Source organism: Myodes glareolus, chromosome 12 (assembly GCF_982192425.1).
Source record: "Myodes glareolus chromosome 12, mMyoGla1.1, whole genome shotgun sequence".
Lineage (NCBI taxonomy): Eukaryota > Metazoa > Chordata > Mammalia > Rodentia > Cricetidae > Myodes > Myodes glareolus.
The window spans coordinates 24,614,471-24,631,889 of NC_142037.1; the positions used below are offsets into that span (position 1 = coordinate 24,614,471).

The 17,419-nt window shown below is 39.7% G+C and overlaps 1 protein-coding gene across 7 annotated transcripts in view; it reads left to right on the plus strand.

Moving 5' to 3' along the window:
* The window catches only part of Cab39l (calcium binding protein 39 like), a 105,433-nt gene that overhangs the window by 42,762 nt on the left and 45,252 nt on the right, over positions 1–17,419 (plus strand). For all 7 annotated transcript variants that reach the window (XM_048448199.3, XM_048448190.3, XM_085698611.2 and 4 more), the window contains 2 exons: positions 7,959–8,100; positions 11,179–11,343. In XM_048448199.3, coding sequence (XP_048304156.3) covers positions 7,990–8,100; positions 11,179–11,343 — 276 coding nt within the window. In that variant the 5' untranslated portion in view covers positions 7,959–7,989. The remainder of the gene's footprint in view (positions 1–7,958; positions 8,101–11,178; positions 11,344–17,419) is intronic.

The window sequence follows — 17,419 nt, forward strand, 5'->3', positions numbered from 1 at the left end:
TAAGTGGCATATAATAGGTCTTTAATTAGTACTTATTAAATAAATTAATAGATTTGGATACTTCCCTGTTATATATACATAAATACACATATTTATATTACAACTTAGAGAAACTAGCCTTTTTCCTCTAGAAGCAAAAAGATCTATTATGACCTTATTGGCATGCATATTATAGTCATACTCATCCATTGGTAATTAAAGGAATTGCTTAAACAGTAATATTTACTGTCTATAAGTAAGAAAACAAACTTCCTAACTTTGTAATTTAAGTTTCCAGCAGAGACTCAACAAATTTCTTCCAACTTTGGAAAGACAAAGAATTATATTAGTATATCAGCCAGAAAAACTAAACCTATTGTGGGTGTATTTTGAGTAAGTAGCTTCAGCTGAGTCACCTTATGTCTATACCCTTTGGTAATATTTTTATAGACTGGCAGTAACAAGGGCAGAGCTTACTGATGCTAGGAAATAATTATTTTCACAGTATCCCTAGAAATCAGACTAATGTCAAGAATGGGATCTAACCACAATTAAGAGTTGTGTTCACTATGTATGCTTGCAGAAGACTGAAAAATGCTGGAGAATCAGTCTCTTAAGTATTTTTTTTTATATTTGCTAAGTGTGTGTGTGTGTGTGTGTGTGTGTGTTATGCACACACACTTGCTCATGTGCCATGGCGTGATTATGGAGGTCAGAGAATAAATTGAGGTTATTGGTTCTTCTGTGGCACCACGTGGGTTTCAGACATTGAACTCAGGTCACCAGGTTCAGCAGCAATTTTATCCTGAGCCATCTCAGCAGCCCTTGATTATTCTGTTGTAAAGGAAGCCATTTGGGGATTTCAGTGAGCTTGAATGCTGTCATTATGGCTATTGGTTTGGGAGAATGCTGATCTAACTACAAATCGCGATTGTGAAACTCTAATGTAAAATATCCCTCATTAAAAGTCATTCATAGTTTTTAAATGTAGAACACTTTTGCTCCTGTAAACGGCCGAAGCTGTCAGCGGAAATATTACTGTGGAACTAATAAAGTTCCTGGCCCTTTCTGGAGGAGTGGTATGTCCCTAAACTCAATGTGAGTAGTTTTATGTCTTCTTAATTAAGCTCATATATTATTTCTGTTTTAAATTTATGTAACATGGTGCACTGGAAATAAAGCATAATTACTAAAAGACATGAGTCTCTCTTACAAAAGAGTTTTTATTCTCATAGAAGTCACCTGAGGTGTCTAGATGAATGAGAATTCATAAGATATTTTCCACAAGTATTCTATTTCTATGTAAATTATTCATTTTTAGAAAATATTTCTCCCCCACAGACACTGTTAACAAAATAAACGTAAAAACTAAGTGAAGTCAGGCCTGGTGGTGCACACCTGTAATCCTAGCTATTAAGAGCCCAGAGAAAGGAGGCATTCAAATCAATTTGAACCTCTAGAGCAGTGGTTCTCAACCTGGGGGTTACAAGCCCCTGGGGAGTCAAACAGTGCTTTAATAGGGGTCACCTAAGACCATCAGAGCACAGATATTTACATTACAATTTACAACAGTAGCCAAATTTACAGTTATGAAGTGGCAATGAAAATAATTTTATGATTGAGGATCACCACAATATGACGAACTGTATGTATTAAAGGGTCGCAGCATTAGGATGGTTGAGAGCCACTGCTCTAGAGTAAGAGTTACCTGTGAAATCATTTTTTATACTTTACTGGTAGTCTGCTGATTTTCACTTGTCTGTCAAAGTACAAAATTCAGTGTGGTTTCTAACATTGGTATGCATATTTAAATTCAGTGTGGTTTCTAATAATATTAGTATGCATATTTAAAAGTTGAAATAAGTTTGAAAGGTACTTTGCCATATATAATACATGGTGCTGTGGCCTATCTAACTATAGTCATGCATTTTGTAATTTATCTGTGACAGTATTTCTCAATTTTTATTTGGTAGGGTTATCTTTGGACACAGCAAATATAGAACTTTTAGGTATACTTTTCAGTTTTAAAATTCATATCTAATCAAATTACCCATTTTAAAAGAACAATTTAATCAACACTGTTTACTCAAGATATAACTCCCTGCCATTGAGTTTAATAATACATCTTTATGTGCCTAGTCATTTGCTACTGATGCATTTTTATTGCATTTATTTCTGTTTGTGGTCCTCTTAGAATACAGTTAAAAGAATGCCAACCCTTGGAACTTCCTGAATGTTTTTTAATGTGGTGATTGTGGAGATTGAGAGTGTTTAAGAAAGGTGCATTTGGAAGACTGGGGTGTAGCTCAGTGGAACTCAATTGTGAAGCCAGGACGTCATTGCTAGCACTGCAAAAGCAACAAAAGTAGTAACTTGGATTTGTCTGGGGCTGTCTATGTGGCTCAGTAGTAGAGCGCTTGCCTAGCATACAGAGACACCCACACTCAGTTCCCACGCACATGTATGCACACAAGTACACACGCGCACACATGCTTTAACTTAAGAACTGTGGGAACCTTGGAAATGGTCTCAGCTTGTTCTCTGTCGGTTGAAAAATAAACTTAGGTTTAAAAAACAAAAAAAAAAACAAAAAAAAACCTGAGTTGAGATTTTTAAAGTAACGAGTTTGGCAGTAGAGGCCATACAGATGCTTTTGTGCTTGTTCAAAGCCTGAGATTTCTTCAGAGATAGACTTACCACTCCCTTCAAAATCCTGGTGAAACCTTTGAATTGAGAATTGTTATTGAACAGCACAATTGGAAGTTAGAAAAAAAAAAAAGGTCTAGAAATATTCACTACCCACCCCAGCCAAATACTTATAAATCCCTTTGAAATGTTTGACGTAAGATACCAACAGGGACATGCAGTGTCTCACACACCCCTTTCCAAGCACACCTCTCCATTTAAGTTGCTCAAATGACTGACCCTGGGCCATCCTTAGTGGCTCTTACACACAAGTTAGGAGGGCTGCCAAAGTCTTCTGCACAACCTCCCCGCCTGTGTTCGCTGGGCACAGAGCTAAATGATCTTTTTGGCTTTCTCTCTAGAACCTGCGCCAAGTACCACTCTTGATGAAACTTCATAGCCTAGGAAATCTTAAATGACTAATGACTTGAAAAGATGGGGAGGATCAGAATTCCAGTGCAGACTTTAAAACAAAGGGGCTGTTTAGTAGTTTTCAGTACTGTGTGAGAGGTGTTTTCATGATGAATGCATTTGCCTTTTATTAAATAGTTTGACTGTGTTGTCCAGAGTTTGCTACTATTAGCTCCGTGGGGGGGGTGGCGGGGGGCAGATCCTCATGCACACATATGTTTGGAAACTAAAGGACAGCTTGAGGTATACCTCAGGGCGGCTCTCAATCTTGTTGAAACAGTTCTCTCACTTGGACCTTAGACTAGTTTTGACTAGTCTGACTGACCAGCAAGTAGCCTATCTCTACTTCCCAATGTTCGAGTTTCAGGCACACACCACCTCACCCAGCTTTTAGGTCGTTTCTAGAGACTGAATGTGTTTCCTCATGCTTGCAATAAGCCCTTTGCAAATGGAGTCAAACTATTCACTTTTTAAAGTATTCTTCTTGTGCATAGGCTCTATGGGTTTGTATTTCTGTTTGCGTCACATAGTTGCAGTTGTGCCCTGTAACATGAACATGACAGTGTTTCTAACATTTAATTTCCATTCTATTTCACATTGTTTAGAGACATCTTCATAGTTATAAGCCATGTTTCATCAAATTTCAGAAGCTCTTGGTGGTAACGAACATGACTAATTTATCTGTCACTAAAGGGGGATGGGTGGGACCTTGTTAGTTGGTGTGAAGCACTATCAACCAAGGGACACACCCCATTTTGGGAGGTGTTAGTATTTAAAAGACTTTTTTTTTCCCAAGTTGGAAAAGCTCGCAACATTCGCTATTGGTGTACAGAGTGGTTATAGCACTGTTTTCTTTTTTTCTCTTTTTGGGTTTTTCACTGTTACAGTAATATTGCAATAAACCTGCTCTACACAAATTTGAATATTAAGGTGGGATAATAAGATTCATATTTTGATTATCTTAGGTTGTCAGAAATGCGTTTAACTCCTAAGCCAGAGGTTGTATCTAATATTCTAGAACCATAAGGCCAAATTATTATGCAGCTTTAACTCTCAGCAGTTAGTAATGAAAGAGTCAGTTGCATTGCACCATTATTCAGTTAGAGTTTTGTCAGCATAATAACAAAAGGCTGCATTATTTAGCTGGGTATAGTGCTGCACCCCTGTAATTCCAGGACTTAGGGGATAGAGACAAAAGAATCAGAAGTTCAAGGCCTCAACTATGTAGTCATTATAAGACCAGCCTGGACTAAGTAAGACACTGTCTCAAACAAAATAAAACAACAAAACCAAAACTCACTTTATTGTGTAGTGGGGAAAATAGTTTTCACTTTGAGTTTTCAGTTTTAAATTAAAGAAAGTGGTTAAATGTTTACTATGTATTTGTATTTCTGTGTTTTTCTATTGTCTATATATTATTTCTCTGATGGATTTTTTTTATTCTCAAAGAGATTTTCAGTTTTAGCTGGTTAATATGCAGGGTCTTACTGTGAAGCTCAGTCTAGCCTTGAACTCATGACCTTCCTCAGCTTGCACCATAGTCTTCAACCTGGCTAAAGTCTTCCGTTAGAGGGATGCTAACCAGTTCTCTTTTGAATTCCTAGCACAGAATTTTCTTGTTTGCCTGAAGTTTTAATTTTGTATAGAAATTTAATTTTTGTGTTTGTAGTCTATTTATAATAAATGCTTGGGTTGTTTGTTTTGCTGTTCTGGGAATAATAGAACCCTGAGCCTCATGGCTAAGCAAGCACTCTGTTGCTAAGCTGTACTCCCCTTCTTTGAGATTTATTTCATTGCTTCTAAAATTTTAGAAATGTATCTGTATTTATTTCGGGTATTTCTCCATTAATCTGTGTGGTTTTTGATGTCACTGTTGCTTACAGTAATTCATTACACTTTTCATTTCATTTCCTCCCTGCTGATCTTTTTAAATTTTGTTTTTGCCTGTGAGAAAGATGCAGTGATAGGAAACAAGCTTAGTATACTCACGGCCCTAGTTTCCATTTACATTTGCAAAAATATATTTAAAAAAAACCAAATCTGTTGTGCTTGCTTATCTGCTATTTGTTCATAATTTCAGCTAGGGGTGTTTTTGTAACCTGTGATTGGAACTATATCAAACCATGAATTTTAGGAATCATTGGTATTTTGATATTATTTAGACTTACCAGTCAAGCATAGAAACTGGTGCTCTGGAGAAACCCGGTACATATGTGTAAGCAGGCAGGCAAAGGAATATGTGATATGGTAATTCTTGCCATTGTTAGTAGTTAAGAGCAGTAAGAATCTGGAGGACAGATGAGGTCACTGGGACATAGTTATACAATAGGATGCTCCACAAGCAGCCTAAGAGCTTGCTCTGTCTCACCTCTTTCTAAGAAATGGATAGGAAGCTTTCTACTCCTTTAAAAATAGTATATTTAGGGGCCTGATGGCCCAGCAGTTAAAACATGTACTTCTCTTTCAGAGGACTGGAGTTCTGTTCCCAGCTTCCATGATGGTTGGCTAACAAATGTCTGTAACTCCAGCTTCCCGGGGTCTTATTGCCTCTGGTTTCTACAAGTACTTCTCATATGCACATACCTACATACAGACCCACATGCATACATATAATTAAAAGTGATGGAAAAAATTTTAAATTATTTATCTAACCATTTTATTTAGAGCATTAGAACTTTATAATTTGTTATATTAAATAAAATATCATAGTAAAATAGCAATTTCTTTAGATTAGAATATATTATTTCATTTAGCTTAAAGCATCAATGAGGAAAGTGCTAGTGAAGAATTTTATTTTCAAATATAGACCACATTATTACTGCTCTTAGTCACCCTGTAGTATTAGATCTGAAAATCAATCCCTTCTATCTGAAGTTCTCAATCAGCAACTGCTCATTCCCTCCCTTCTCAGTTGCCCATCTGGCAACCATCATGGTACTCTCAATTTCTATGAATTCACTTGTTTTAGAATACCTGTCTCTCTGTGCTTGACTTAATACAGTAATGGTCTGTGTTGTCACACGTGACATAGCCCTCTCCCCTTCAGTATTGTTTGTGTGTGTGCGTGCGCCACAGTGGGTTATGTGGATGTCAGAGAATTGGTTTTCACCTTCTGCCTTTACATTGGTTCTAGGGATTGAACTCGGGTTGTCAGACTTGTATAGCAAGTGCTTTACCCACTGAGCCATCTCGTTGGCCTGACTTCCCCCGTTTTTAAGATCAAATAGCATTCTGTGATATCTGTCTTTATCAATCCATTCATAGACATTTTGTGTGTTATGATGTGTGATGTGTGTTAGCTGTAGGAGTGGTGCTCGGTGTTCACGGGATGCAGATACCCCATTCACGCATTGACTTTTATCCCTTTGGCTATGTCTCCTGGAGGAAAAATATTGACCAACTAGTGGGTGGTTCTACCAGTAACTTTTTGAGGCCCTCCACACCATTTCTTGTCCTAGCTATACCAGTTTACATCTCCCTTTTGTCCATATTCTCACTAACGCTTGTTATCTTTCGTCTTTGTATTTGATTGGCTTGTGTCACAGTTCATTGAGACCTAATTGTGGAGCATGGTGTGGAGCATATCCTGGCACTGCTCAGGTGGTCATCCCTCCCTCCCATGGGTGGGGGTGTGGCCCAAGGCAGACAGATGCTACCAGACAGGGATGAAGTAACTACAGGATTGTTTCTGTTCTTTCTGCTTCTGTCACTATTCCTATTCTTTTCTTGGAGATATTTGACGTGGTTTCCTTTTGAACTTTTTAAATTCTTTTTTATTGTTCTTCTCAGATGAATGAATTATAATTGTAAATTCACAGCCTCCCACTTGTCCTGCCAACTATATGAAGGCTTCCTTTCAAGAACCATATCGGATTTTTAGCATTAATTTTGTTGAGCTGTTTGTGGGCTTGATTCCATTTATTCTTTTCAGCATTATATGTGTAGACATACATAACCTGTGTGTGCAGACACTGTATTAGCTAGAGATTTAATTGTGAGGCTGTACACTTTCCTTCCCAGAACCATGTTTATTTTCCCATGGTTCTATGAGAATGCATGGGGCTGCTCAGTCCAAAGTTTTTTTGCATTTTTTGCACGTTGCTGTTGTTTTTGAAAGGCCATTCTGTTGGAATGTGCTTTGAAAGAGGAATTTTATTTCTTTTAAAAGCCACAAGACAAATTTACGTTTATATCTGATCATTAATCTTGACTAGAAAAGTCCTTTAAGTGATGGAGTTTAAAGAATTCTTCTTCGTTTTTGCTGTTGTGATTCTATTTCTTGGGTTTTTTTGTGTGTGTGGCTGACTTTTCCACTACCCTCTCTGCTGTTAGGTTTTATGGGGTAACATTTTATTTTCTTCATATTGCTATAAAGTACCTACAAAAATATAATAATATTTACGCACATTTATATCCTTTCCATCATTTTAGGTTTAAAAATGTTACCATTATCATTATTTAACCTTTCCTTCTTTACTTTAAGAGCCTTTTCGTTTTAAAATAGAAAAATGATAGTCAAGAATATTCTGAATCTAGTCCATTCATCAAGACTAGGTAGGAACTCAAGTATTGTTTTCCCAGTCCTGACGGTAGAGTGGAGGGCCCTTGCACATGCTGGGCAACTGAGCCACACGCTAGCCCTGAGCTTGTGTTTATGTAGCAAATGGTTCTGAGTCACAGTTGACTCATTTTAAGTGTGAGTGGGCGAACTAGACACAGGTCGAACAATGCCCAGAGAGTAAAATCAGTAGCCAAGTGTGTGCCATGGGAAAGGTATCCAATCAAGAGTGGATGGGACTGGCCAGTCTGGAGAAGTGGGCAGGCTAGGAGCTGAAAGTTACCGTGTTTTAACTTGGCTTGTTTTTGTTTCTTTGTTTCTTTAGCATTCCATATTGGAAGAAGAGATCTTTAAACATGAAAAAAATGCCTTTGTTTAGTAAATCACACAAAAATCCAGCAGAAATTGTGAAAATCCTGAAAGACAACCTGGCCATTTTGGAAAAGCAAGACAAAAAGACAGACAAGGTATGATTTAAAACAAAACCATTATTAAAATGTGTGTTTCAAGGCCACGCCCATGTAAAAGTTTAATGAAGAATTAAGAGTCGTAGGTTGTTTTGGGTTTTTATGCAGCTAGTAAATGTTGGGTCTGTTGTACTGAACCTTTCTTCAGTGTCCCTCTGACCCAGCCCAAGTCTCTGCAGACATAGAGCTGTCTCGTACTGTGTTATGGTGATGGGAAGAGAGAACTGCGCAGTTCTCCACATTGTTCTGAGGTCTGACCAAGGGCTTTCTCATAGAGAGGCCTTTGTTCATTCTTTGAAGGAATTTTAAATCCCACATGGTTGGTTCTCTCTGCAATGACTAGATTCAAGATGACCTGTTATAAAATAAGAGATCTTAGGGTCATAGTGTGCTTCTATCTCAGTATGTGATAAACCCTTAACCTTTCTAAGAAATTGGAGAAATATCTTGTTCTAATTCTGATAGTTTTTGAGACAGCCAAATTTTGGTTTAAATACAAACTAAAAATAACCTTCATAAAGTATTTAAATGGCAAACATTAAAAAGAAAAATTAAAAACCTCCAAGTTTTCATTATTAACCGGGAGAAGGCCAGTTAAGCCCAGAACACATTCACGTTCGCAGCAATGCTGACGAAGATTAAGAGCAGGACCACTTCTGCTCGCTACACATGTGACAAAACACATGTGTCTGAACTTTGGAGACATGTTCAGTAATATCTGATGAGTAGGAAATATGCATTGTGAAGATCCTACAGGCCCACTAATGGTACGTGGACACATTCTGTGGGCATGTTTGTGAATATGCCCACTATACCAATCTTTTTCTTTTCAGCCACCAGCCACCACCCTAATCATGACACAGAAACTTATTAATAGTTTTGAATGCTCGCCCCAGCTTAGGCTCATGTCTGGCTGGGTCCTTTAACTTAGATTAACCTGTTTCTCCTTATCTACCTTTCGCCTTGGAGCTTTTTACTTCTCCCTTCTGTATATCTTACTTTCACTGCTTCTCATGTCCGCTTTGCTGGCAACTGCCTGGCTTCTGGCCCCAGGCATCTCTCTTGTTCTCTCCTCTTTTTCTCCCTCATTCTCCTCTCGAGCCAGGATTTCTCCTCCTGTTTATTCTCTCTGCCCGCCAGCCCCACTTATCTTTTCTCTGCCTAGCTGTTGGCCTTTCAGCTCTTTATCAGACCAATCAGGTGTCTTAGGCAGGCAAGGTGAAACAAATGCAACACATCTTTACATAGTTAAACAAATGCAGCAGAAACAAAAGTAACACACCTTATACAGTTAAAGTAATGTTCCGCAGCATAAACACATGTAACATATCTTTGCCTAGTTAAAATAATATTCCACAACAGCACACCAGGACAAACACATGCGAATGTATTGTAGATCACGGCTTCTTAATGAGAACAGCCCCCAAATTCACAAACTGTAGGACCAAGAAAGATGTTGCAGCATACCCACCCGTGAGTGGAGGAGTAGAGATGGGGCACTTGATGAATGACTGCCTCCATGCAGCCGCAGAGATGAGTTCCCCCAATGGAAAGCTGAGTGAAAGGAGTAGAGTGTGTGGGTGCAGGTCTTCCTTAAATTTCCAAATTAGAGGGGTTACAGCAACACGAAGGTAAGGAAAGTAGAGAAAGGTGAAACAGCCATTGTGCCTGAGGTTACTTGCTTATACAAAGGCAAAGTTTATTTGTTCTCCGAGTTTTGGAAACTTCAGTCTATGATCAATCGGCCACATTGTTCTGGGGCCTCTTGTAGGGACAGCCCATCATCGTGTAGAGAACCCATGACAGAGCTTGTAGCTGGGATGGGAAAGGAACAAAAGAAGATCATATGGCCCATCCCACAATCCCATTCAAATGCATATTCTCGGTGACTAGGAGAGACCTCCCCTGAACACTTGAGCCTTTGGGGAACATTTAAAATTCAAATTATTGTAATCTCATGAAGTGTATAAAGGTAAAAAGGTGCACAAGGTGACAGGGTGCTGAAAATATGGTCTCCTGACTCGACCTCATGATAGCAGAAAGCTTTTCTTATAGGTATTCTTAAGCCTGTAATAAGCTAAAGAATTTGAGAAATGCCTTTTAAAAAGTAGTGCCATGCTGACAGAAGTTGTTTTTTGTAATCCTGTCTTATTCCATTCATTTTCTTCTCATTTTTGGTGATGTGATACTTGCAATATAAAATCAACCAAAATATACTTTTTTAAAAATAGAAACACAAATTGTTAACTAGTCTTTCTTTTGTCAACTGTACTAGTTTAATGAGGGCTTTTGAGGTAGAATTCTCATGCCATATAATTTCTCAACTTTGGATTTTTACAACTCACAAGATTGTGCAACCATCACCGCTATTTAATTCAGGAACATTTCCATCATTCCCGAAAGAAGCCCACACCCATTAGTAGTCATTCCTCACATCCCACTCCCAGACTTGACACTAGCTGCCTTCTGCCTCTAGTTCTGCTTATTGTTCTTGAACTGTGGTAAACTGATATAAGCTTTACAAGTAGAAAAAATACGATTGTGTAGGAGGAATAAGCATGTCAAAAGCTTATGAGTTGTATATAACAACTTGGGATTTTATGCCTGGACTGTTGGAAGACCAAAAGAGTAGGGATCCGTTGAGAAATTGTAGCAAAAAATTTGTAACATTTGGTAATTCCTCAAAACACTCGACATACTTTTCAAGAATACACTTTCTTTTTAGCTTGTCTCAAATTAGACTATGAATAATATTGTTTGAGTCTTTAGTTATATTACTAAGAGAAAATATAAGGAATCTTTTCACATAAATTATAGTAACTTTTCTTCAAGATTAAAGAAAGCAATACCTACTAATGTTGCTGCTATTGTTTATAGTCAGAAAATGATCTTTGGTTATAAAATAGACAAGGCCCAAGAAGTGTGTGTATGTGTGTGTGTGTGTGTGTGTGTGTGTGTGTTGTTGTTGTTGTTGTTGTTGTTGATGATGGAAGTTGTTTGCTGTGTGTGTGTTGTGTGCTCCCTTACAACCTAAAATTTGTATTCTTTCTAACTATTAACATGCTTTCTGATCTCTAGGCTTCAGAAGAAGTGTCGAAGTCTCTGCAAGCAATGAAGGAGATTCTGTGTGGTACAAATGACAAGGAACCCCCTACAGAGGCAGTGGCCCAGCTGGCACAAGAGCTCTACAGCAGCGGACTGCTGGTGACACTGATAGCTGACCTGCAGCTGATCGACTTTGAGGTGAAGGCTCTGTCCGAGACTGCCCCTCCTGCTTCTCAAGTAACTAGTGAGCGTCTGTGTTTGACTTACAATGACTGATGTCCCTCCTGGGTCTCAGCAGTAAACAAGTTCGCACTTGACTTAAGACAGTTAATGTCCACATATGGTAGAAACAGCTTTCCTAAAACCTTTACAGTCAAACTCATTAGCAAGCAAAAAAGCAAATTGTAATGATGTTTTCGGCAGCTGGGTTAATGACCACTGTTCACAGGAGAGAACAGTTGCTTGTACACAAGGTACAATTTCAAGCTCACAACTCATTCTTAGAACGACCTTTATGGCAAATAAATTGTGTTAATTTATTGGTGTGTGTGTGTGTGTGTGTGTGTGTGTGTGTGTGTGCAGTTAGTTGTGTGTCCTATCCATGTCAGGACGACTCTTTGGGTTCTCTCCTGTCACCTTGTGGGATCAGGAGGTCAAACTCAGGTCATCAGGCACAGGAACCTTTTCTCATTGAGCCCTGTTTCTCATTGAGCCCTGTTTAACCCGTGGTATAGATAAAGAACCCAAAGCTCAAGATTTTAAGTAATCTTCTTAGAGCCATGAAGTTGCTAAGCTGTATCTGCGATCCAAAGACTGTATTATCAAGCCTGTTCTCATTAAAATACTATACCAAACCAATAATTTATTAGATGCCAATATGGTCGTATGTTTTGACATCATTTTGAAAGCAGTTTAACCAAATTTACCAAGCAATTAGATAAAATAAAAGCAGTATGTTATAAGCATTTTATTATTATATATTATTATTTATTGTATACCTTGCCTAGTAGTGGATAATGGGAATATTTGTGGCAGGTTTGTATATACACTGTTTAGAGGATAGCCAGCCTGTTTTCCTATTTCTTTCTTTCTACCAGTATACTTGGGAGTATTAGGTGTTTGTTTTTTGTTGCTTTTTATGGACAGAAGATAATGCAGATTTTTAAAAGCAAATTGCTGTTATCTTTGATTATAAACAGGTAGAAGAAAATTAACTACAGTGATTCAGCAGACATAAGGTCAGGGTTCTAGGAATCTGTGGAAAACTAACCCATGGCTCCCTGAACAGATGAGATGGGTATAAAAAGTGCGGACAAGACTGTTGGGGTTGTAAAATCAGGGTGTGCTGGAGAAGGGTTTCAAAGGACCCCAGCTTAACTCATTCTTCCTTTCAGATACGACTGGCTGTCTCTTCCTTTCTCTCCCTTATTCTGTTTCTCCATCTGACATTTTCTGACCCATAGTGTCTTCTGTTCCTTGGGCTTGACTTGTTAAATCTCTGTCTCCCTCCACTTGTTCTCCTTTTCACCCTGGCTATGCATGGAATCGAAGCATGCTTTTACTGTGTTCATATACGTAAATGTTTCTTATTTAGTTTAAAATTAGATATCATGAACATAGTAGAAGCTTGGCATAGTGGAAAACACTTGACTTGGTTATGCAGCTGTCTAGAGTCCAGCCTTTGCTACTCTTTGTACAGCCAGTAAATGAACTCTTTTAGGCCAAATCTTCTCATCTCTGTCGAGCAATGACGGGAACTGATAACACTTCTGACTGTGCTAAACTATGTAAAGACATGCATCCCGTCACGTGCACACAGAGCCATGAGGATGAAGGCAGTCTCTCCAACTTTCCTAGCCTGCCTACGGAAATGTGCTATGCATTTCCATGAACAGCAGGCAAGGCCTCGCAGCCTGGAGGCACTTTTCCTTCTTCAGACCAGAGTATCAATTCAAGCCAATGACTGCTTGATAAAATTCTTCCTTGTTTCAAAATGTATTCTAACCATACAGAACCCCTAACCCTTGTCTCTCAGTTCATGGGTAGCATTCAGAAGCCCCTTCGGTTTTGAAAGTACCTTGGATTCTAGGACTGTGTTTTCTACAACTGAGCTACTGCTAAACAGAACTTCTGAGGCACCTGGGATTTTCTTTGGTGCACTTCGTCCAGTGTTACATAGCACTTTGAACATGCTGTTCTGCTCCTGCCCTTGGTCATATGCTTTCCAGCAGCCCTCTGGAAAGGGACTAATCTTAGATTGGTTGGTTGGTTGAATATAGGATATAATAAAAGAAGGTACCCTAGCCAGGCACAATTGCACACTTACAACCTCAGAAAGGAGGCTGCGCTGAGAGGATCAGATGTTCTAGGCTTGTTGGGGGCTATGTAGAAAACTGTTTTTTAAAAAAAGACATCAATAAGCCACTTTTCTTAAGGAATTAATAAATTATTTGTTAGACAATTCAGGCTCTTTTGAATGGTGATCATAGCATTTCCCAAAAGGGGAAATCTTTCACCGTGTGTCTTTGAAGAGCACAGCAGGTATTTGACTAGAATTTCTGATGTTTGTATAACTGGGAGGAAAATTACTGTTTTAGGGATGGGCTGCTGTTCTTGCCAGATAACCCAGGGGAAGAAACATTCCTTGCAGAGAGGGGAAAGGAACAACAAAAGTATGAACTTTTGTTTAGAGTCCACCGAGGTGGGTATGAGGCAGGTTGTTAACTGTAAAGGTTGTATAGTCTCTGGGCAATGACTGGCGGGAAAGCAATGGACTTGGCTACCCCTTTCAGAGAACGGTAACAGAAATAGGAGAGTAGTTTTCTTTAGCAGAAGGCTAATAGAGTAGGAAATGGAGAAGTGTTTGGAACACAGAAAGAGAAGGCTTGAGAACACCACCAGAAAGGAAGGAATGTAAGGAAAATGATGAGTGGATGTTTTTCATGGGTCCCGGCTTCACCCTTATTATCCTGGAGCCTTTCGTAGGGACTGGTGTGAATGGTGGCTGTTGAGGGAAGGACACAGAATGGTTTTCTACACTCAGGAGGATGAGAATTACCTGTTGCTGGACCAAGACAGTTAACAGGGTTTGCAAACTGGGAGTCAGAGATTCAGAGCTCACACTGACAACAGTGGTACTGCAGAAAGCAGGGACATTAGCGTTGACATCTGGGACTAACGCAGAAGTATGTGACAAATTCATTTCTCCTTTAAGAATCTGGAGGAAAGGGGGCTGGAGAGATGGCTCAGTGGTTAAGAGCACTGACTGCTCTTCCAGAGGACCCGGGTATTCCCAGCACCCACATAGCAGTTTACAACTGTCTGGAGATCCAGTTCCAGGGGATCTGACACCTTCACACCAATGTACATCAAATAACGTTAAATAAACCATAAAAATATATATATAAAAAAAGAATCTGGAAGAAAGTGACCTGTAGGGAATGGGACAAGAGAGGAAGATTCTGCCATCAGTAAGTAAGAGCAAAAAGACAGACCTGAGTTTAAAAAAGAAATCTTATTTCTCAGCCATAAATTCTTATCTAATCCTTTAAGCCTTAAATTTGCTGACAGAAAAGAAGCATGTGAGTATATTATAAGGTTGAGGGGGGGACGGATAGGAAGGAAGGACAGACTGACCTAGCTTTACTGGATTCAGAAAGACTGATAGAGCCAAGGGGTGCTGACACAGCCTTCCCTTCAAACACCTCCAGACATTTCCTGGACCCCATTAGAACAGAGCCCATAGCACAGTGAGAGAAAAACCTGGAGACGGCCTCATTCAAATTGTAAGTTTGAGTGACTCCTGATAGTAAGTGAAGGGAAAGGAAAATAGGACAGGAAAGTCATTCAGTTAGACCATGGACTCACCCTGGAGTCTGGAGGTTGAGAAGCAGTTTAAATAGGAAGGGAAGAGTCATGTGGTGTCCAGAGCAGTTGCCAGCATCTGTCTCAGTCAGGTGAACATGGAGAGTTGCACATATTGGCTGAGCTTACAGGATGTGTATTGTACTGTCTGTAAGGCAGTGAGAGACTAAGGAGTGTAGACTGTTTTGTACTGACAGAAGTTCTGCAGAGCATCCTGGGATACAGATTGGAGGACAGTGACCTCCCAGACCTTCTTTATGATGCTGCTGAACTCCCGTGTACCAGCAAGGGGACTGTGGCATGCTCTTTCCTTTTTGGGAAACTGCAGTGAGCCCGTTCACTGGAGATCGTTGTAAAGGATCCAGTGGCACTAGGTCGGAGTCCTAGGACATGAGTTTTCCATAAGCAATTCCATTGCTACTTCCTGCCATTGCTCCAAGAGCCTCAACCTCAGCAGCAAGATCAGCCTCCTCAAGAAAGACAACAGAAAGTTTATTGTATTCTCTCTTAAAAACAGTGAAATGGTGCCATTTTGTAACTGGTGGCTCTGTCTTATTCTTTAGTACCAGCATTCAAAAGGAAGAAACACCAGAACTCTGTGAGTTTGAGGCCAGTTTAGCATACACATTAAGTGCCAGGCCAGGCAACATCATTAGACCCTGCCTTACAAAAGAAAACATGGCACTTATGACTAAAACAGCAAGACCTCTGATGTTGTGGGCTCAAGATTAAACTTAGAACTGTGTCTTTTGAAGTTTGGCCACTACTTAAGACATAGTTTTAGGTCATTTTATATTCTGTAGTGCAAGGTGGTAAGAGATCAAGGGGTTAAAAATGTATTGCCTGGCAGGACTGATGCATTTGCTTTAAAGGCAGGTATGCTTTGCCACGTAGGGGTGAGTGCAAAAGTCGTGTGTTCAGGCTGAATGAGCAACAACTCAAAGTGGCAGAAAATTGCACTGTGACCTAGCGATCATTTCTTACTATTGTCCAACTAGTTTAGTAAAGCAAGGGAACAAGCCACTGTCAACAAAAGTGTGTGAACGAAGGGTTTCAAGCCAAGATGAGGAGAGCCACCTGAAGAGGCAAGGATAAGTGGAACGAAAGGGGGGTGCGGAGAACTGGTTGGTACAGTTGGGCTGGTTGACTAGAATAGCACAAGCTCTTGACTGGTTGTTGCTCGCTGGTGTTACACATTCAAGGAAAGAAAGCATTTTTCAAGCTGTTTAACTCTCTCTAACAGTACTCGTTCTCAACACAGAACCAGGGATGAACCAGTTCAAGGTTAAATTAACCAGATCATGAGATTTCAGAGTCCCAGAGGGTGCCGCTGCTATGGTAACCCATGACTGCCTGCACAGTGAGGGCTTTCAGACCTTCTTCCTTTATATGCAGCTTTGCCATGGTAGAAAGCCCCACAAAACAGACTCCTCATCATTTCAGTAAGATGCTTTATTGTCCAGAGTTTATGAAAAATCTTAGTCCCTAAATATATTTCCCTCTTCTCTGGCCTCATTTAAAGCCATTCTTTTATTTTTATTACTTTGAAAAACTGAAATCATAAAACCTGATGGTCCCAACCTTCCTTGTGGAGGTCAGAGGATAACTTCGTAGAATCACTTCCATCCGTCCACCTTTACATGGGTTCTGGGGATTGAATTTGGGTTCTCATGAACACTTTACCAAGATTTCTCTTCAGCCCTTTAAAAAAAATCACAGTACCACAATACTGTTACAGTCAGTCTGTTTTGTTGTTGTTGTTGGATACTTGAGGTTGGATAATTCATCAGCAGTTATTTGTTGAATGAATGATGAATGACCTGTAAGGAACCTTATGTAGCTGAAAAGTTCAAGAGCATATCTAGGTGTCAATATTTTCTGGCTTTGGTTAAGGACCTTGTTCTAATTTAATTTCTCTAGGAAGCAGAAGGATCATAGCCTCATGTGGAGGGAGAAAGGAGACCCAAGTCCTGAGGTGACTAATCCATCCCTGCAAGACAAGCATTAGCCTACCCACAAGACCTCTGTCCTCCTGACTAGCACCCCACCAGTCCCCACCTTTCAGCACCCACTACTTCTGACCAAGCTTCAGCATGAACTCGGTGGGCACAGGGCATAGCAGCTGTGTTACAGCGCCCTTTTTAGTGCTTTGCTCTGTAATGGTAGACAGCTCTGACACCCAAGGTTTCCTTCTGCCCTTGGCCAATCAGCTCCTTTCCCTACCCTCAGCTTCTTTGCTCTGGTAATGTTTACCATACAGCACTAACCCCATTTTTACCTTCACAGAAAAGTCATGAAAACAGAAACAGTGTGCAGCCCTTCAAGTCTGGCTTCTCTTGATGCAGGGGAAGCTTGAAGTAGTGAAAGTAATGCCATAAGGGCTAAGAAACTTGCTTAGAAAATACAAAGT